General features: G+C 44.9%; 1 protein-coding gene across 3 annotated transcripts in view; it reads right to left on the bottom strand.

Annotated features, from left to right (window-relative positions):
* LOC124038070 (trafficking protein particle complex subunit 8-like) overlaps nt 1-21700 on the bottom strand; it is a 90111-nt gene that overhangs the window by 8507 nt on the left and 59904 nt on the right. For all 3 annotated transcript variants that reach the window (XM_046353494.1, XM_046353495.1, XM_046353493.1), the window contains 8 exons: nt 21498-21655; nt 20501-20988; nt 12566-12716; nt 12182-12278; nt 6449-6517; nt 6279-6337; nt 5949-6152; nt 2673-2774 (listed from right to left, as the gene is read on the bottom strand). In XM_046353494.1, coding sequence (XP_046209450.1) covers nt 2673-2774; nt 5949-6152; nt 6279-6337; nt 6449-6517; nt 12182-12278; nt 12566-12716; nt 20501-20988; nt 21498-21655 — 1328 coding nt within the window. The remainder of the gene's footprint in view (nt 1-2672; nt 2775-5948; nt 6153-6278; nt 6338-6448; nt 6518-12181; nt 12279-12565; nt 12717-20500; nt 20989-21497; nt 21656-21700) is intronic.

The following is a 21700-nucleotide window of genomic DNA, read 5'->3' as shown; positions in this document are numbered from 1 at the left end:
CAGTTAGTTGGATATACTTGACATTGCTAAGCTCATCCTTGACTACTGCTGGAGAGAGAAATATTTTGAAGAGCGCAAGCGTTGGTTCACTGTCAGCATTGAGAGCCTCACTAATAAAACATTCAACTATCTTTCCAACAATCTCAAAACTATATCATTCCAGCTGAGTACAAAGGTGGTATGAAACATAACATACTGCTTGCTATATGCAGGAGTGATGCATTCCATAGAAACATATTTTAATTGAAGTGGATCAACTTTATTGATCCATAGAGACTAAATACAGTACATAGGACACATACAGCAAGAACAATATAAAAAGGTATACATCAGAATGATATGACGTCAATACTATATACTGTACTTTGACTAGCCATCCATGCGCAAGTACAGTGCATTCGGAAAGTACTCAGTACTCACATTTTGTTATGTTACAGCCTTATTCTAAAATGTATTATATTAATTGTTCCCATCAATTGACACACAATACCCCATAATGACAAAGTGAAAACAGGTTGAGAATTTTGCAAATGTACCTTATTTACATAAGTATTCAGACACTGCTATGAGATTCGAAATTGAGCTCCGGTGCATCATGTTTCCATTGATCATCCTTGAGATGATTCTCTAACTAGATTAGAGTCCACATGTGGTAAAATGATTGGACTTGATTTGGAAAGGCACACACCTGTCTATATAAGGTCCCACAGTTGACAGTGCATGTCAGAGCAAAAACCAAGCCATGGAGGTTGAAGGAATTGTCGATAGAGCTCTGAGACAAGGTTATGACGAGGCTCAGATCTGGGGAAGGGTACCAAAACATTTCTGCAGCATTGAAGATCCAAGAACACTGTGGCCTCCATTCTTAAATGGAAGAAGTTTGGAACCACCAGGACTCTAGCTAGAGCTGGCCACCCGGCCAAACTGAGATATCGGGGGAGAAGGGCCTTGGTCAGGGAGGTGACCAAGAACCCGATGGTCAAGCTGACAGAGGTCCTCTGTGGAGATGGGAGAACCTTCCATAAAAACAACCATCTCTGAAGCACTCCAGCAATCAGGCCTGTAAGCCAGAGCGGCCAGAAGGAAGCCACTCCTAAGCAAAAGGCAAATGACAGCCCGCTTGGAGAGGAAACCTGGCACCATCCCTACGGTGAAGCATGGTAGTGGCAGCATCATGCTGTGGGGATGTTTTTCACCATCCCTACGGTGAAGCATGGTAGTGGCAGCATCATGCTGTGGGGATGTTTTTCACCATCCCTACGGTGAAGCATGGTAGTGGCAGCATCATGCTGTGGGGATGTTTTTCACCATCCCTATGGTGAAGCATGGTAGTGGCAGCATCATGCTGTGGGGATGTTTTCCACCATCCCTACGGTGAAGCATGGTAGTGGCAGCATCATGCTGTGGGGATGTTTTCCACCATCCCTACGGTGAAGCATGGTAGTGGCAGCATCATGCTGTGGGGATGTTTTCCACCATCCCTACGGTGAAGCATGGTAGTGGCAGCATCATGCTGTGGGGATGTTTTCCACCATCCCTACGGTGAAGCATGGTAGTGGCAGCATCATGCTGTGGGGATGTTTTCCACCATCCCTACGGTGAAGCATGGTAGTGGCAGCATCATGCTGTGGGGATGTTTTCCACCATCCCTACGGTGAAGCATGGTAGTGGCAGCATCATGCTGTGGGGATGTTTATCACCATCCCTACGGTGAAGCATAGTGGTGGCAGCATCATGCTGTGGGGATGTTTGCCACCACCCCTACGGTGAAGCATGGTAGTGGCAGCATCATGCTGTGGGGATGTTTATCACCATCCCTACGGTGAAGCATGGTAGTGGCAGCATCATGCTGTGGGGATGTTTTCCACCATCCCTACGGTGAAGCATGGTAGTGGCAGCATCATGCTGTGGGGATGTTTTTAAGCAGCTGGGACTGAGAGACTAGTCAGGATCGAGAGAAAGACAAGCAGAGCAAAGTACAGGGAGATCCTTGATGAAAACCTGCTCCAGAGCGCTATTTAAACCATCTTAGAATAAGGCTGTAACGGGACAAAATGTGGAAAAAGTCAAGGGGTCTGAACTTTCCGAATGCACTGTATATGTGTTGATGCATCTGTGTACAGTATATTGCCTCCCTTACTGTATGTCTCCTATGCTGTTTACTGGTGACCAATTGAATTTTACCTCTGAGGATCAATAAAGTTTGTTCAATTCAAAGAAAATCTTCCACTCAGCCTTGTGATAGCAAAGCATGGGCCTGCCTCTTAAGCACTCATCTGTGTAGAGAAGACCCTTCCTTACTCATGTTAGCCTATAAACCCATGAGGAGCATAGGTCAGAGTAGACGCTAACCCTGTAAAAACCTCTACCAGGCCTGAGTCCGACATGCCAAGCTTTCCAGTGTCACCCTGGCCCCACAACTTATAGGGTGTTTGGGAGGTGGCCAAGTAAACACTCGACACCATGTTGGACCTTGGCAGGGAGATATAGGTGCTTTTAGGTAGTGAATGAGAGAGAGGTAGCGTTCTCCAAGAAGTCAGTTCGCTTTGTTTTGCTTGTGCTTTAGTCGCAATGCAAAGCAGTCCAGGAGTGTGTATAGTTATTCAGCTTGAGTGTACACTACACAGAACAAAATGGTGATTTGAATGTTTACAATTGTTACATGCGTTTACCTCTTTCTGTGTCAAAGAGCAGGCCTCTTTGTCGATGGTCTGTAGGGCCACATGAAGCTGTCCCTCTAGGATCACCTGCTTGTTGTCCTCGACAACAAATGCCTGTAAACAAACAAATAAATTAGCAACTATCATAGGCCTTTCTACAACAACAAACATTAGCAACATCATTGGCATGATGCCAAAAAAGTTGATTATTTATTTTTTTACCTTTATTTAACTAGGCAAGTCAGTTAAGAACAAATTCTTATTTTCAATGACGGCCTAGGAACAGTGGGTTAACTGCCTGTTCAGGGGCAGAACGACAGATTTGTACCTTGTCAGCTCGAGGGTTTGAACTTGCAACCTTCCGGTTACTAGTCCAACGCTCTAACCACTAGGCTACGCTGCCGCCCCAAAAGCAAAACAGCAGCAAATACCTCAATAAAAACTTAACATAAAGAGTACATTTTACTAATGCATAATTAAACAATGGAGCACGTAGAAAAGGCTACGTCTGCACATGAGACTGTAGCTGTATAGTACCGCTGGAGCTTACGTGCATGTTGTTTATAAGGGCCTGTATATAATTAAACAATGGAGCACGTAGAAAAGGCTACGTCTGCACATGAGACTGTAGCTGTATAGTATCGCTGGAGCTTACGTGCATGTTGTTTATAAGGGCCTGTATATAATTAAACAATGGAGCACGTAGAAAAGGCTACGTCTGCACATGAGACTGTAGCTGTATAGTACCGCTGGAGCTTACATGCATGTTGTTTATAAGGGCTTGTATTGAATTGAATGCATGAGTGTTGTGCAACAGATGTTCTTGTTTAGAGATGGTTAATCCCTATAGCCTGTAATGCTTTATACTTTACCTCTGTGCTTTCATAGTTTGCGCAACTGTTAAAGCTGCAATACTTGACTTTTAATGGAAAATATATTTCACAGAGGTTTCAATGGTACAATGACACTATACCTGCTTGTTTTGACACAAACTGGAATTAGGCAAACTATTAGAATTTTAGCAACCAGGAAATGGCGGTGTGACTTCTGCGTAGTAGTGCATCTTTAAGCCATGGTGTGAGATTCTAGAAGTTTCAGTCTGTCCTCGGCCCTGCATGCGCAGTGAGATTCTAGAAGTTTCAGTCTGTCCTCGGCCCTGCATGCGCAGTGAGATTCTAGAAGTTTCAGTCTGTCTTCGGCCCTGCATGCGCAGTGAGATTCTAGAAGTTTCAGTCTGTCCTCGGCCCTGCATGCGCAGTGAGATTCTAGAAGTTTCAGTCTGTCTTCGGCCCTGCATGCGCAGTGAGATTCTAGAAGTTTCAGTCTGTCTTCGGCCCTGCATGCGCAGTGAGATTAGACTCTTTGGCACCAGAAAAAGAACAGATATGAGCACCACCAGTCCTGAGAGCAAGGGCCATAAATCATGTCAAAGTAAGTTCTCTCATGTGAGATGTTTATACATATACTGCTGTTAATGTGTATGCTGTTATTTGAAATGTTTTTATTTATTTTACCTTTATTTTACTAGGCAAGTCAGTTAAGAACAAATTCTTATTTTCAATGACGGCCTAGGAACAGTGGGTCAACTGCCTTGTTCAGGGGCAGAACGACAGATTTGTACCTTGTCAGCTCAGGGATTCCACCTTGCAACCTTTCGGTTACTAGTCCAATGCTCTAACCACTAGGCTACCTGTATATCCCTGTATAGATGCACAATATAATCGGTGAGCATATCGGAATTGGACAATATTAACTAAAAATGCCAACATCGGCCCGATGTCTAGTTTAAAGGAGATGTGCAAAACCAGTGTCAAAGCTGATGTGCATACGTAAGTAGATGACAATGACGGCACTAAAAATCCCTAATGCTATTCGATTCTTTCCTGAGTAGATATCCCTACTGCATAGCTTACAACAATATATACTGGTTCTTACCTTTCAGAACCACAAGTCCATTCTAATTGTAACATGAAGCTCACTTCTAGCCTGTGTGTTCTAATGTGTGGTGCTGACCATGAGCCAATTAAACTCTGTATATGGACACCTGGTCTGCCTTGTTCTTGCCGGGCAGCCTGTAGCGAGTCTAAATACAAAAACATATGGACACCCCTTCAAATGAGTGGATTCAGCCACACCTGTTGCACACAACCATGCAATCTCCATAGACAAACATTGGCAGTAGAATTGCCTCACTTAAGAACTTTCAAAGTGACACCACCTTTCCAACAAGTCAGTTCATCATGTTTCTGCCCTGCTAGAGCTTCCCTGGTCAACTGTAGTGCTGTTATTGTGAAGTTGAAATGTCTAGGAGAAACAACGGCTCAGCCACAAAGTCGAAGGCCAAACAAGCTCACAGAACAGGAGCGGCGAGTGATGAAGCGCGGTTGCAACACTCACTACAGAGTTCCAAACTTCCTCTGGAAGCAACGTCAGCACAATAACTGTTCGCCGGGAGCTTCATGAAATGGGTTTCCATGTCTGAGCACCCGCACACAAGACTAAGATCGCCATGCGCAATGCCAAGGGTCGGCTGGAGTGTTCTAAAACTCACCTCCATTGGACACTGCAGTTTGTGCCCATAGAAGACACTGTTGCCGGTGAGGATGTCTGGTGAGGACCTGCCTTACAACAGGCCTACAAGCTCTCAGTCCAGCCTCTCTCAGCCTATTGCGGACCGTCTGAGCACTGACGGAGGGATTGTGCGTTCCTGGTGTAACTCGGGCAGTTGTTGCCATCCTGTACCTGTGTTGCAGGTGTGATGTTCAGATGTACCGATCCTGTACAGGTGTTGTTACACGTGGTCTGCTACTGCGACGACGATCAGCTGTCCATTCTGTCTCCCTGTAGCGCCGTCTTAGGCGTCTCACAGTGCGGACATTGCAATCTATTGCCCTGGCCACATCTGCAGTCCTCATGCCTCCTTCCAGCATGCCTAAGGCGCGTTCACGCAGATGAGTAGGGACCATGGGCATCTTTCTTTTGGTGTTTTTCAGAGTCAGTACAAAGGCCTCTTTCGTGTCCTACGTTCTCATAACTGACTTTAATTGCCTGCCGTCTGTAGGCTGTTAGTGTGTTAATGTTAGTGTCTTGCATGTTCATTAATTGTTTATTGTTCATTGAACATTGAACAAGTATGGGAAACAGTGTTTAAACCCTTTACAATGAAGATCTGTGAAGTTATTTGGATTTTTACAAATTATCTTTGAAAGACAGGGTCCTGAAAAAGGGACATTTCTTTTTTTGCTGAGTTTAGTAATGGTAAGAGTCCCTTTAATTCTGTGGTTTTACCTTCCAGAGGATGATGATGTCGAGGTCCACCTCATTACACTTCCTGACCACGCCCGCTATATCCTTGTCCCCGCCCCCATGCCCCACCCGCTGACTCCTGGAATGTCTCCCCTGTGTCTCCATGGCAACGGGAGGTCTCAGAGACTCCAAGGGCTGACACCTCCGGAAGAAGAAATCTGCACATGGAGTGGTGGAGGTGATGATCTGAAGAGAGGAGACACACTTAGAGAAGGGAAAGGCTGATCGTTTTTTTTCTCTTTTATAATGCATTCACAGCATTAACACGACAGCCTTGACAGCCACAGATAACAATGTGTTTCCTCTACATACCAGTTCATTCCCAAGGCTCAGGTCTGCAAAGGTGTATTTCTCTGCTGCCTTCAAGGTAACTGAAAAACATAAGTTAAAAACAGGCATGAGAGAGAAAAGAGATTCTCATATTGACTGATACTGCTGGTAGTGTGTGTGTGTGATGCGTGCATGCATGCCTATCATGTTACCTTGCAGGGGTTTGCATCGTGTTGCTCTGAAGCACAGCTTTCCTCGCTCTCTGCTGGTGAGTTTGCAGTCTGGAATGACAACAAGAGGATGAAAGACCTTCTCCCTCTGAACTTTAACAAACACTCTTGAACAGCATTCTTACAGTAACTCAGAAAGCCTCTAAAAACAACCATCAAATCACCCCCCCCCCCAGCAAAACCTTCCCTACAGATCAAAACTCCAAACCTACAACCTAATTTTGGACAAAAGTACCTGGAAGGATTAATACTACCAAGGACACCATCCAACGTGGAACTGAGACAGACCAGATACAACTTCAATTAGCACTGAGGTGTGAAGTGAGAGGTGTCGAAGCATGAGCCCAACAAATGGCAGGCTACCCCACCCAAATCCACCCAGGCTACCCCACCCAGGCTACCCCACCCAGGCTACCCCACCCAAATCCAGGGGCATGGAAGCCTCCTCCTGCTGTTCAGAGACCATCTGCTGGCATTTTTTTTAATACAAGAAATCTACCTCCAGAAATAAAAGCTTTTCCCAAGTGGGTGTGGCACCTACTCCAGTTGCCTGCTGCACTGCTGCTTGGATTCCACCTGGTGATCTGTTCACCGTCTGCCCTGGTTGTTGCCCCGTCTGGTACAGGTACCCCCACCACACTCCCCCCTCTATCCCGAGCTGTTGCTCACCTCCAGCACACAGGCACTGTCGGGACGAGTAACTCTGAACTTACAATGGCTAGCCCCGAATCGTTATATTTGTTTTCTTGTGCATTTTGCTATTTGACCATGTTTGTTCCCACACTCGGGACTGACTCTCTATTGGTTATACAGACTTTTGGCCTCTCATCCTATTCTAACCAACTCTTGCCGGCATTGTATTCATGTTAACTGATGAAATTGCTGTATAATATGATCTTGTTGCCATCTAATACACATTCAGATGTAATAAATCAATAAATCAACACCGCAGAGCTCTCCCTGTCCTCTGCCATGCCTTGATTGTATTACTATTGATGATATCTAGAAATGTGCACGTCTGCTTCACTGATTTCTGCTCTCGTAAAAGCCCGGGTTTACTACAAGCGTATTACCAACATAAGGGACGCAAGTGGCATTTCCCATATGATCAATGAGGATCTCCATATTGCAAATGCACGGTCCCTTAAACATCCGCAGGTGTTATTAAAATAGTCCGACGGCCCCAGGTCATCCCCCAGGGACCAGTCTTCCGGGGAGTCATCAAATGAAGTCTCGGACATTTGGTTTCCGTGTTATAAAATATTACATTTTTGAAAAATGTTCTGCTGTACTGGAAATTTCCACCAGATGGCGTCTGACTAACTTATGGCAAATGGACAAAACGTCCCCAAATGGACATGGCCATTTCTCGTAAACAGAAAAGACTAAGACAAAATCCGGTGAGCACATGTTTGGCCAAATGTACTTTTACCCCAGAAACAAGATGGCGTCGAGGCCTCAACGCTTTTTGAGTTAATGCCCATTTTCTGGGATTAAAGAATTGAAAACGGTTATAACGCGCTAATTTGACTGCTTCACGTCATAGTACATAAACCTATAGTGTAAGGAAAAATAGAACCAGCCATTTATCTATCATAATTTACGATAAATCCTACAGCGTCTGTTTGATGATCGCTACACCAAAGTTTTTTTCTTCTTCAAAAAAGTCTAATGCAGTTGCGGCGTGTTAACTCTCGGGTAGGGGGCAGCATTCGGAATTTTGGGTGAAAAGCATGCCCAAATTAAACGGCCTGCTACTCGGGCCCAGAAGATATGATATGCATATAACAGGTAGATTTGGATAGAAAACACTAAAGTTTCCAAAACTGTTAAAATAGTGTCTGAGTATAACAGAACTGATTTGGCAGGTGAAAACCTGATAAAAATCCATTCAGGAAGTAGTTATTTTTGTTGGTTTTGTAGTTCTATTCAATGCCATTACAGTAACCATTGACTTAGGACTCAAATTGCAGTTCCTATACCTTCCACTAGATGTCAACAGTCTAGAAATTGTTTCAGGCTTGTATTCTGATAAATGAGGGAGTAAGACCAGTCTGAATGAGTGGACCCTGACATGTCACAGAGCTTTTTCATGTGCAATCCGAGAGAGTGCATTTCTTGTGTACCTTTTATATTGACAACGTTATTGTCCGGTTGAAATATTATAGATCATTTAGGCAAAAAACAACCTGGGGAATGAATAAACATCGTTTGACATGTTTCTATGAACTTTACAGATGCAATTTGGATTTTTTTGTCTGCCTGTTTTGACTGCGTTTGAGTCTGTGGATTACTGAAGAAAACGCAAACAAAACTGAGGTTTTTGGATATAGTGAGACGTGGTTAAAAAAGAGTTTTGAATACTGATGTTAACCTTTCTGGTTATAAACTTTTTCGGCAAGACAGATCTTCCAAAGGTGTGGCAATCTTTACCAAGGATCACCTTCAGTGCTCGGTTGCCTCCACCAAGTCTGTCCCCAAACAATTTGATTTGCTGGTTTTAAGCATTACAATTTCAAATAGCTCTTTGTTGACTGTTGCTGGGTGTTATCGTCCTCTATCAGCACCGGCCTGTACCCTATATGCCCTAAACCCCCTCTTGGCCCCTTACACGAAGTCTGAATTTGTCCTGCTAGGTGATCTAAACTGGGACATGCTTAAACCACTTGACCAAGTGCTAAAGCAATGGGACTCCCTAAATCTTCCTCAGATTACCAATCCCACAAGGTATGACTCAAAACACTCAGAAAAGGCTACTCTCCTCGATGTTGTCCTCACAAATTATCCCGAGAGGTATCAGTCTGGTGTTTTCTGTAATGACCTTAGTGATCACTGATTTACAGCCTGTGTTCGTAATGGCTGCTCAGTGAAACGACCTGTCTTGATTTGTCATAGACGCTTGCTAAAAACTTGAATGAGTAAGCCTTCCTTTATGACCTGGCCTCTGTAAACATGTATGGAATCAGATCCCTTCTGTCGAAGACCCTTCTTTTTGATATATTCAGTGATATTGTTTACAAACACGCCTCCAATAAGAAAATGAAAATTCAACTGGTTCAGTCGCTGGCTCGACAATGATCTGGCAGTTACTCCACTTCAAGAATTGCATTTGGCGAAAGGCGCGGCACACGCATACACTCAGGCTGACTGGCTCTCGTTCAGGCAAATGAGAAATAAGTGCACTTAGACTATCAGGAAGGCCAAAGTTAGTTACTTTAAGGAGCAGTTCTCTCTCTGTGGGTCTAACCCCAAGAACTTCTGGAAAATGATTAAAGACCTGGAGAATAAACCCTCGTCGTCACAGCTGCCCATGTCCCTTAATGTTGATGATGTGGTTGTTACTGACAAGAAACACACTGCTGAGCTTTTTAAATCACTTCATTAAGTAAGGATTCCTATTTGACTCAGCCACGCCTCCTTGCCTGTCCAACATTTCCTCATCTCTTGGAAGGCAGCCACAGTTCATCCTTTATTTAAACGGGGAGATCAAGCTGATCCTAACTGTTACAGTCCTATTTTTATTTTGCCCTGTTTACCAAAGGTGTTGGAAAAACTTGTCAATAATCAATTGACTTGCTTTCTTGATGTCTATAGTATTCTCTCTGGTATGCAATATTCTCTCTGGTGTGCAATCTGGTTTCCACTCAGGTTATGTATGTGTCACTGCAACCTCAAAAGTCCTCAATGTCACCATTGCCCTTGATTCTAAGCAATGTTGTGCTGCTATTTTTATTGACTTGGCCAAAGCTTTTTATACGGTAGACCATTCCATTTTTGTGGGCCGGCTAAGGAGTATTGGTGTCTCCGAGGGATCTTTGGCCTGGTTTGCTAACTACCGCTCTCAAAGAGTGCAGTGTATGAAGTCAGAATAGCTGCAGTCTCAGCCACTGCCTGTCACCAAGGGTGTACCCCAAGGCTCGATCCTAGGCCCCACGCTCTTCTAATTTACATCAACAACATAGCTCAGGCAGTAGGAAGCCCTCTCATCCATTTATATGCAGATGATACAGTCTTATACTCAGCTGGCCCCTCCCAGGATGTTTTGTTAAATGCTGTACAACAAAGCTTTCTCTGCCCTTACCTTTGTTTTGGAGGTGTTCAGAAGGTTAATGTGGTTTGGTAAGAAAAATGCCCCTCTATTTTGTGGAATTTCCTTACTCCTTAACCTGTTACTCCTACCCCCTACTTTTTCGAACATTCTGTTAAAAATCGTGCAACATTTCAGCGCCCTGCTGCTCATGCCAGGAATATAGTATATGCATATGATTAGTATGTGTGGATAGAAAACACTCAGACGTTTATAAAACTGGTTAAATCACGGCTGTGACTATAACAGAACGTGCGTTTCATCGAAAAGCGCAGGAAAATCTGATCACTGAAAATGGGAAAATATATCAATGCGCCACTTGCATGTATTGTCTATGGGAAAGCAAATTAGCTGGAGCCGAGATTGCAATTCCTACAGCTTCCACACGATGACAACAGTCTTGTCATTTGCCTAGGCTTTGTTTCTTGGTCAAACAAAGAAGAGACAGCCCATTTCTTCAGGTCTCGGACCGGATATTTTGGTTGAGATTTACCCGGACATTATTTCCAGACGTACCCCTATAGAATACACATCACCTCGTGATCAATTTGATCACTTATTAACGTTTACTAATACCTAAAGTTGCATTACAAAAGTATTTCGAAGTGTTTTGTGAAAGTTTATCGTCGACTTTTAAAAATAAAAACAAATGACGTTACAAGACGCTATTTTTTTTAGTTTATCACACAGTCTTCATAGATCGATATCTAGGCTATATATGGACCGATTTAATCTGAAAAAAAGACCCAATAGTGATTATGGGACATCTAGGAGTGCCAACAAAGAAGATGGTCAAAGGTAATGAATGTTTTATATTTTATTTGTGCGGTTTGTGTAGCGCCGACTATGCTAATTATTTTGTTTACGTCCCCTGCGGGTCTTTTGGGGTGTTACATGCTATCAGATAAGCTTCTCATGCTTTCGCCGAAAAGCATTTTAAAAATCTGACTTGTTGCCTGGATTCACAACGAGTGTAGCTTTAATTCAATACCCTGCATGTGTATTTTAATGAACGTTTGAGTTTTAACTAGTACTATTAGCATTTAGCGTAGCGCATTTGCATTTCCAGATGTCTAGATGGGACGCCTGCGTGTCAGGTAGGAGCAAGAGGTTAATGCGTTTTAGTCAGTTGTGACAAGGTAGGAGTGGTATACAGAAGATAGCCCTATTTGGTGAAAGACCATATTATGAAGGTCAGTCAATCCGGAAAACTAGATAGCCAAATCACGGTAGCCCCTCCAAACAAGTAAACCTCACTGATCAAACCACCAAAAGGCATCTACGTAATGAACTTAACAGCTATGCAACACAACACACCACATCAAACCAATCCAGTGGATGAAGTGAAACGTTTCTAAGCCAGTCTGGCTGCTGCCACATGGCTAACTAGTGATAGACTCCTCAGCAACACAAAAACCTCAATCAAATCCTTCCAAATGAAATGACGGAAAGACACTGAGCGAAAGAATTGAGAGAAAAGAGTGAAACACCACAAACTGAAACTTCTTAAGTCAACCTTCTTTGAATGGAAATGCACAAAACAAAATCTGAGACCAAAATGTTAGTCATCCAGTAAATGAGTTAGACTATTTGTAGTCCCGTCTGAGAGGCTGCAGATAGGGACAAACCTTTGTCTTCTGCTGGGTTTATACACTTGTGTAGTCTCCACTGTTTACTGCTGCTAGAGACCTGTGCAATGTGAAACTCACGCACCCCAGCCTCGCTCTGTAGAGAGAGAGAGCACGAATAAGTATCATAACGACCAGCATTTAAAGTCAACACAATGAACAGCAATGTCTGTCATAACGTTCAAATCTTCACATCAGCATACTGAACACAAAACACGAAAACGGAACTTTGAATAACAATGTTCCATCAAACATCAGCTTAACTGCGATTGTGTGACTGAAATAGTATGTGTGTGTATAAGTATTACAATGGAAAATGTTAATGTGTGTGTGTGTGTGTGTGTGTATATAGCATGCTTGTGTGCGCACGCTTGTGGAGCTCACAGAGTTGATGTTCTCCACGTCAACAAAGACCAGCATGCTGCCATTCCTCTCCTCCTCCTCCTCAGGTAGTGTGTTACTACGACAAGCTGTGGCCCGAACAGACAGCGAACGACTTGCACAAATAAATACCGTGTGACGCAACACCCTGTGACTGGGGGGAGGAGAGAGAGGGGCAGGGAGGTAAGGAGGGGGAGAGAGAGGGGAAGGGGTTTTGAGATGAAAGCAGAGAACGTGAGTAGAGTGACAGAAGGAGAGCAGAAATTAGATGGAGGGAACGAGAGACGAGGAAAGAGATTGAGTTCATGTAATGCATTTCCAACTTATAATCTAAGTTGGAAAACTAGATTATAAACTACGTTTTAAACTACGTTAAAAGTAAACCATTTAATTTAAACAGATGACACATTCTGTAAGATCTGAAAGGTCCTTTAAGAGAAAAATATATTACTTTCTAAAGATATGGCTTTTCAAAAGTGCCCCAATTTGATCTCATTCGATCTCCAATGAGCAAATGTTTTATTTAATTTCACCTTTATTGAACCAGTTGAGAACAAGTTTACAACTGAAACATGGCCAAGATAAAGCAAAGCAGTGCGACACAAAGATACACGTGGAATAAACAAACGTACAGTCAATAACACAACAGAAAACATCTATATACATCTATATTCCTACTTACAAAGCATGTAGAGGTCAGTAATTTTTATCATAGGTACACTTCAACTGTGAGAGACAGAATCTAAAACAAAAATCCAGAAAATCACATTGTATGATTTTTAAGTAATTCATTTGCATTTTATTGCATGACATAAGTATACATCAGAAAAGCAGAACTTAATATTTGGTACAGAAATCTTTGTTTGCAATTACAGAGATCATATGTTTCCTGTAGTTCTTGACCAGGTTTGCACACACTGCAGTAGGGATTTTGGCCCACTCCTCCATGCAGACCTCCTCCAGATCCTTCAGGTTTCGGTGCTGTCGCTGGGCAATACGGACTTTCAGCTCCCTCCAAAGATTCTTTACTGGGTTCAGGTCTGGAGACTGGCTAGGCCACTCCAGGACCTTGAGATGCTTCTTACGGAGCCACTCCTTAGTTGCCCTGGCTCTGTGTTTTTCGGGTCGTTGTCATGCTGGTAGACCCAGCCACGACCCATCTTCAATGCTCTTACTGAGGGAAGGAGGCTGTTGGCCAAGATCTCACGATACATGGCCCCATCCATCCTCCCCTCAATACGGTGCAGTCATCCTGTCCCCTTTGCAGAAAAGCATCCCCAAAGAATGATGTTTCCACCTCCATGCTTCACGGTTGGGATGGTGTTCTTGGGGTTGTACTCATCCTTCTTCCTCCTCCAAACACGGCGAGTGGAGTTTAGACCAAACAGCTCTATTTTTATCTCATCAGACCACATGACCATCTCCCATTCCTCCTCTGTATCATACAGATGGTCATTGGCAAACTTCAGACGGGCCTGAACATGCGCTGGCTTGAACTGGGGGACCTTGCTTGCGCTGCAGGATTTTAATCCATGACGGCGTAGTGTGTTACTAATGGTTTTCTTTGAGACTGTGGTCCCAGCTCTCTTCAGGCCATTGACCAGGTCCTGCCGTGTAGTTCTGGGCTGATCCCTCATCTTCCTCATAATCATTGATGCCCCACAAGGTGAAATCTTGCATGGAGCCCCAGACCGAGGGTGATTGACAGTCATCTTGAACTTATTCCATTTTCGAATAATTGTGCCAACAGTTGTTGCCTTCTCACCAAGCTGCTTGCCTATTGTCCTGTATAGCCTATCTCAGCCTTGTGCAGGTCTACAATTTTATCCCTGATGTCCTTACACAGCTCTCTGGTCTTGGCCATTGTGGATAGGTTGGAGTCTGTTTGATTGAGTGTGTGGACAGGTGTCTTTTAGACAGGTAACGAGTTCAAACAGGTGCAGTTAACACAGGTAATGAGTGGAGAACAGGAGGGCTTCTTAAAGAAAAACTAACAGGTCTGTGAGCCGGAATTCTTATTAGTTGGTAGGTGATCAAATACTTATGTCATGCTATAAAATGCAAATTAATTACTTCAAAATCATACAATGTGATTTTCTAGATTTTTGTTTTAGATTCTGTCTCACAGTTGAAGTGTACCTATGATACAAATTACTGACCTCTACATGCTTTGTAAGTAGGAAAACCTGCAAAATTGGCAGTGTATCAAATACTTGTTCTCCCCACTGTACAGTGTGTGAAAATTAGGTAAGATTAGGGAGGTACGGCAATAAACAGGTTGTAGTGGTGAAGTAATTACAATGTAGCAATTAAACACTGTAGTGATAGATGTGCAGAAGATGAACGTGCAAGTAGAGATACTGGGGTGCAAAGGAGCAACAACAACAAATAACAGTATGGGGATGAGGTAGTTGGATGGACTAATTACAGAGGGGCTATGTACAGTACAGGTGGGCTATGTACAGGTGCAGTGATCTGTGAGCTACTCTGACAGCTGATGCTTAAAGCTAGTGAGGGACATATGGGTCCCCAGCTTCAGTGATTTTTGCAATTTGTGCGTCATTGGCAGCAGAGAACTGGAAGGAAAGACGGACAAAGGAGGAATTGGCTTTGAGGGTGACCAGTGAAATAAACCTGCTGGAACGTGTATTAAGGGTGGGTGCTGCTATGGTGATCAGTGAGCTGAGATAAGGCCGCACTTAATCGATGACCTGGAACCAGTGGGTTCAGCGACGAATATGAAGCGATGGCCAACCAATGAATGCATACAGGTCGCAGTGGTGGGTTGTATATGGGGATTTGAAGACCCAACGGATGGCACTGTGATAGACTGCATCCAATTTGCTGAGTAGAGTGTTGGAGGCTATTTTGTAAATTATGTCGCCGAAGTCAAGGATTGGTAGGATAGTCAGTTTTACGAGGGTATGTTTGGCAGCATGAGTGAAGGATGCTTTGGTGCGAAATAGGAAGCCGATTCTAGATTTAATTTTGGATTGGAGATGCTTAATGTGAGTCTGGAAGGAGAGTTTACAGTCTAACCAGACACCCAGGTATTTGTAGTTGTCCACATATTCTGAGTCAGAACCGTCCAGAGTAGGTGAAGCGGGACTGGCGGGCAGGTGCGGGCAGTGATTGATCAGTTGAAGTGCAGGCATTTAGTTTTACTTGCATTTAAGAGCAGTTGGAGGCCACGGAAGGAGTGTTGTATTGCATTGTAGCTTGTATGGAGGTTAATTAACACAGTGTCCAAGAAGGGCCAGAAGTACACATGATGGTGTCGACAGCATAGAGGTGGATCAGAGAATCACCAGGAGCAAGAGCGACATCATTGATGTATACAGAGAAAATAGTCGGCTCAAGAACTGAACCCTGTGGCACCCCCATAGAGACTGCTAGAGGTCCGGACAAAAGGCCCTCCGATTTGACACACGGAACTCTATCTGAGAAGTAGTTGGTGAACCAGGCCAGGCAGTCATTTGAAAAACCAAGGCTGTTGAGTCTGCCAATAAGAATGCGGTGATTGACAGAGTCGAAAGCCTTGGCCAGGTCGATAGAAACGGCTGTTATGATATCGTTTAAGACCTTGAGCGTGGCTGAGGTCCACCGATGACCAGCTCGGAAACCAGAATGCATAGGTACGGTGGGGGATTGGAAATGGTCAGTGATCTGTTTAACTTGGCTTTCAAAGACCTTAGAAGGTGTCACCACCTTTGAAGAGGGGGATGATCACGGCAGCTTTCCAATCTTTGGGGATCTCAGACAATACGAAAGAAGTTGAACAGGCTAGTAAATAAAGGCTTGCAACCATTGTGCTGGATAATTTTAGAAAGAGAGGGTCCATATTGTCTAGCCCAGCTGATTTGTAGGGGTCCAGATTTTGCAACTCTTTCAGAACAACAGCTATCTGGATTTGGGGGAAGGAGAAATGGGGAGGCTTGGGCACGTTGCTGTAGGGGGTGCAGGGCTGTTGACCGGGGTTAGGGTAGCCAGGTGGAAAGCATGGTCAGCCGTGGAAAAATGCTTACTGAAATTCTCAATTATCGTGTATTTAACGGTAGTGATAGTGTTTCCTAGCATCAGTGCAGTGGGCAGCTGGGAGGAGGTGCTCTTATTCTCCATGGACTTTCGTGTCCCAGAACTTTTGGGAGTTTGTGCTACAGGATGCACATTTCTGTTTAAAAAATCTAGCCTTAGCTTTCCTAACTGCCTGTGTATATTGGTTCCTAACTTCCCTGAAAAGTTGCATATCGCGCGGGATATTTGATGCTAATGCGGTACGCCACAGGATGTTTTTGTGCTGGTCAAGGGCAGTCAGGTCATGAGTGAACCAAGGGCTATATCTGTTCATGGCTCTACATTTTTTGAAAGGGGCATGCTTATTTAAGACGGTGAGAAAAGCACTTAAAGAATCACCAGGCATTCTCTACTGACGGAATGAGGACAATATCCTTCCAGGATACCCGGGCCAGGTCGATGAGAAAGGCCTGCTCGCTGAAGTGTTTTAGGGAGCGTTTGAGAATGATGAGGGGTGGTCGTTTGACCGCAGACCCATTACGGACGCAGGCAATGAGGCAGTGAACGCTGAGACCCTGGTTGAAGACAGCAGAGGTGTATTTAGAGGGCAGGTTGTTTAGGATGATATCTATGAGGGTGCCCGTGTTTACGGATTTGGGGTTGTACCTGGTAGGTTCATTGAAAATTTGTGAGATTGAGGGCATCTAGCTTAGATTGTAGAACAGCCAGGGTGTTAAGCATATCCCAGTTTAGGTCACCTAACAATACGAGCTCTGAAGATAGATGGGGGGGGCAATCAATTCACATAGTGTCCAGGGCACAGCTTGGGGCTGAAGGTGGTCTATAACAGGTGGCAATTGTGAGAGACTTGTTTCTGGAAAGGTGGATTATTAAAAGTAGAAGCTTGAATTGTTTGGGCACAGACCTGGATAGTAAGAACTCTGCAGGCTCTTTCTGCAGTAGATTGCAACTCCGCCCCCTTTGGCAGTTCTATTTTGTCGGGAAATGTTGTAGTTAGGGATGGAAATTACTAGATTTTTGGTGGCCTTCCTAAGCCAGGCTTCAGACACTGCTAGGGCATCCGGGTTGGCAAAGTGTGCTAAAGCAGTGGGAAAAAAACCATTAGAAGCCTCCTCCGTAAGTTAACATGCATGAAACCAATGCTTTCACGGTTACAGAAGTCAACAAATGAGAGCGCCTGGGGAATGGGAGTGGAGCTAGGCGCTGCAGGGCCTGGATAAATCTCTACATCAACAGAAGAGGAGTAGGATAAGGGTACGACTAAAGGCTATAAGAACTGGTCATCTAGTGCGTTCAGAACAGAGTAAAGGGAGCAGGTTTCTGGGTGCGGAAGAATAGATTCAAGGCATAATGTACAGACAATGTGGTATGGTAGGATGTGAATACAGTGGAGGTAAACGTCGGCATGGAGTGACGATGAGAGAAGTTGTCTCTAGAGACACCATTTAAACCAGGTGGGGTAACAATGTGTGGGAGGTGGAACAAAAGGGCTAGCTAAGGCATATTGACCAGGGCTGGAGGCTCTACAGTGAAATAAGTCAATCACTAAACAAAACAGCAATGGACAAGGCATATTGACATTAGGGAGAGGCATGCGTAGCAGAGTTATCATAGGGACCAGTGAGTAGCTAGGCGAGCTGGAGACACGGCGATTCAGACAGCTAGCTGGCTGGGGCTAGCAGAAGAGCCTTAGGGGGACGTCGCGACTGAAGTCAGTTGTAGCCCCCGCGGATGGTTACGTCGGCAGACCAGTCGTGATGGATAGGCAGTAAAAGGGTCCAGGCCAATTGGCAAAATAGGTATTGTAGCCCAAGAAATTGGCTGATGAATCTCTTCAGCTAACAGTCCTATATCTAGACAGCTAGTGGGCCGCGGCTAGCAGGCTAGCGGATGGGCCCTTCAGGGGACGTCGCAACGGAGGAACCTGTTGAAATCCCCTCGGGTGGATTTTGTCGGTAAACCAGACGTGATGGATCAGCGGGGCTCTGTGTCGGCAGTAAAGGGGGTCCAGGCCAACTGGCAAAATAGGTTTCGTAGCCCAAGCAGTGGCTGATGGACCTCTTCAGCTAGCCGGGAGATGGTTCTAGTACGAGACTAGTTCCAGGCTAACTGGTGCTTGCTTCGAGACAGAGACGTTAGCCAGGAGTAGCCACTCAGATAGCTAGCTACGATGATCCAGGTGAAAAGATTCAGAGCTTGCGGTAGGAAACCGGAGACATGGAGATGTGGTGGAGAAAAAGCAGTCCATTGTGCTCTGGGTTGAATCTCGCTGTGCAGACTGGCAGGAGTTGACCGGGCTAAGGTTAGCTGATGACCGCTAGCAGTGGCTAACTGACTACTAGCTAGTTAGCTGGCTAGCTTCTGTTGGGGGTTCCGGTTCTAAAGCATAGAAAATAGCAGATCCGTACCACATTGGGTGAGGCGGGTTGTTGAAATGTTGTAATTGAGGTTTAAAATATACAAAATATGTACAAAGAAAAAATATATATACATGGGTCACGACAAGACAAGGACGTCTGACTACAAGCAGTGAACACTGATTTTAAAGCAAGACTGACATATGCAGGTGTACATTCAGGATAACTAGGAGACTTAAGAAATACACACCGGTATTGAAATGATACCTAATATGCTTCAGGCAGTGCTTAAGTTTGGCCAGGACTCATCGTAAGTTTTCTACTACTTGATTACACCCACCACTCTAACAGAATATTTGCTCTAAAATGTGAAATTAAAACATTTCATTCAACTTGAAGCACTAGGCTGTAGTCATGCTTAATAAAAGAGACTCAAAATTACCACTGAAATCAAAATTTACTTAAATCATATTTTATCATTTAATACAATTGGAGAAGAGACACGAGAAATCTCTCATGTTCCACTCCTTGGTTTGTGTATTAGTGAACACAACTCTCCCTATGCCTCTCCCCTACCTGAATATAAAAAGCTACTTTCTCCCCTTAGGGCTTTCGTGTTACACTATTTGGCTTGTGTGATGTGTATTGACTAATGAGTGAATACCAGTCTTCTCTTCCTCCACCTGGTCTTAACTTGTGTAGTCTTGTGTGAAGACTTCAAACGTAGGCTGCTTTTTTGTGTGTGGATTCTATCAGCTCCATTCCATTTTTATAATTTTTTTTTTTCATAATGTGAGTTTCTAGTTTCATGTCTTGCATCAGGCAGCTTCCCCAAGGTCACACCTCCTCTACCTGATTAACAGGCAGCGCTCTCCCATTTCTGGATGGCTGGTGTAGGCCTAATGTGCATTGAGTAAGAGGCTTCTCTCTCTAATCACTCTGCCCTATCAGATTATGAAAGGTTGCTCTTGGATTCACTTCCCTGCTTCAATGGCTGGTCTAATGTGGCTTTCAGTACGCAGTGCGTATCATACTTTGTTCTTTTTACATTTTTTATTTATTTTACCCCTTTTTCTCCCCAATTTTCGTGGTATCCAATTGTTTAGTAGCTACTATCTTGTCTAATCGCTACAACTCCCGTACGAAGGTTGAAAGTCATGCGTCCTCCGATAGACAACCCAACCAAGCCGCACTGCTTCTTAACACAGCGCCATCCAACCCGGGAAGCCAGCCGCACCAATGTGTCGGAGGAAACACCGTGCACATGGCAACCTTGGTTAGCGTGCACTGCGCTCGGCCCGCCACAGGAGTCGCTGGTGCGCAGGGAGACAAGGAATTCCCTACCGGCCAAACCCTCCCTAAACCGGACGACGCTAGGCCAATGGTGCGTCGCCCCACGAACCTCCTAGTCGCGGCCGGTTACGACAGAGAATCTCTGGTGACACAGCTGGCGCTGCAGTACAGCGCCCTAAACCCAGGAGGCTCATACTTTGTTCTTGAATAACTCTCCCATACCTGATCTTGGCTTGTGTAGTGAATATCCTACCTGATCTTGCCTCCCTTCTCGGCGCTCTCGTAGTAGAACAGGAAGTGGATCTCGTGGACTCCTTCCTGGTCCGGTCCTCTCAGCCACATGGGCAGCTGGGTAGATTCTCCAGGCTTTAGTGTCCCCTCTCCTAGAGGGATCTCCGTTATCCCTTTACCCCCCGTACCCGCACCGGACACTCCTCCTCCCCGCAACCCTGTCCCTGACCCAAAGTCCCCCTCTGAAACCAGTGTCACCGCAGCAACAGACCCGGGCGTGGCGCCAGGGGGTGTGGCCAGGGTCTTGTAGGCGGAGCAGTTTTCAAAAGAGGTGGGGCTGAGGGGGGTGAGAGGTGTGGCTAAGGAGGAGCTTCCAAAGGTAAAGAAGTCTGGGTGCGTGGACGCCACCCGCAGGCCACACAGGGTAACGCGACTCATGTTACAGAACTCCACGTAAGCCTTCCTGATCTCACCACATAGCAGGGCAGTAGGGAACTGGAGGAAGAATACCTGGGGGGGAATGGGAGAGTGAGGAAGAGGGGTGGGATAGTGATAGAGAAATGGGGACAGAGAGAGGTTAGTTAGTGTGTGACCAGTTACAGTGTAACAGCCCTTCTCAGGAGATTGGCAGATATATAAAGCAGTGATGGGGAGGGAATTGGCTGCCAGTCATTTGAATATAGACTAGTCTGAATCCATCCCAAAATTACTCATATACTGCCCAGTTCAATCTAAATGGTAATACATCGCAGAAATTGAAACAGTAGATGGGAGAAATGGTAGATGAAATCTACCATAAACTAATTCACATCGCTGGTATGAAACCATCAGTCATACAGGGAAAGAGGAGGGCAGACAGCAGAGGATAAAGGACGAGCCCTGAATCAAACATTCACCCCCTAGCCATTCCTGTGAATCTAAGAATTACTTCCACCAATCCAATCCTCTCAGATCTACAGGAGTGTCCAGTGAGTAGGGACCTAGAGATCAAGGGGCTAAGGGTGGAATTGAGTGAATACCTCTAGCAGGGGCATGGGAGGGGTAATGGTGGGGTCAAGACGTCGGTCAGGACCGTGGCTGACTGAGGTCTTCTCCTCTTTGGTCTGGTTCAACCGCGGCCCTTGGATCTCTAGGTCCTGTCGACCACGAACTGATGTCCCCTCTGCCGCTGAGGGACCTGTTGAGAGGATCGCAACAGTCAGGTGAGAGGGACCAAAACAGG

Source organism: Oncorhynchus gorbuscha, linkage group LG06 (assembly GCF_021184085.1).
Source record: "Oncorhynchus gorbuscha isolate QuinsamMale2020 ecotype Even-year linkage group LG06, OgorEven_v1.0, whole genome shotgun sequence".
Classification (NCBI taxonomy): domain Eukaryota; kingdom Metazoa; phylum Chordata; class Actinopteri; order Salmoniformes; family Salmonidae; genus Oncorhynchus; species Oncorhynchus gorbuscha.
The sequence above is the reverse complement of the archived record's forward strand: the minus strand, read 5'-3'. Positions and strand labels throughout refer to the sequence as shown.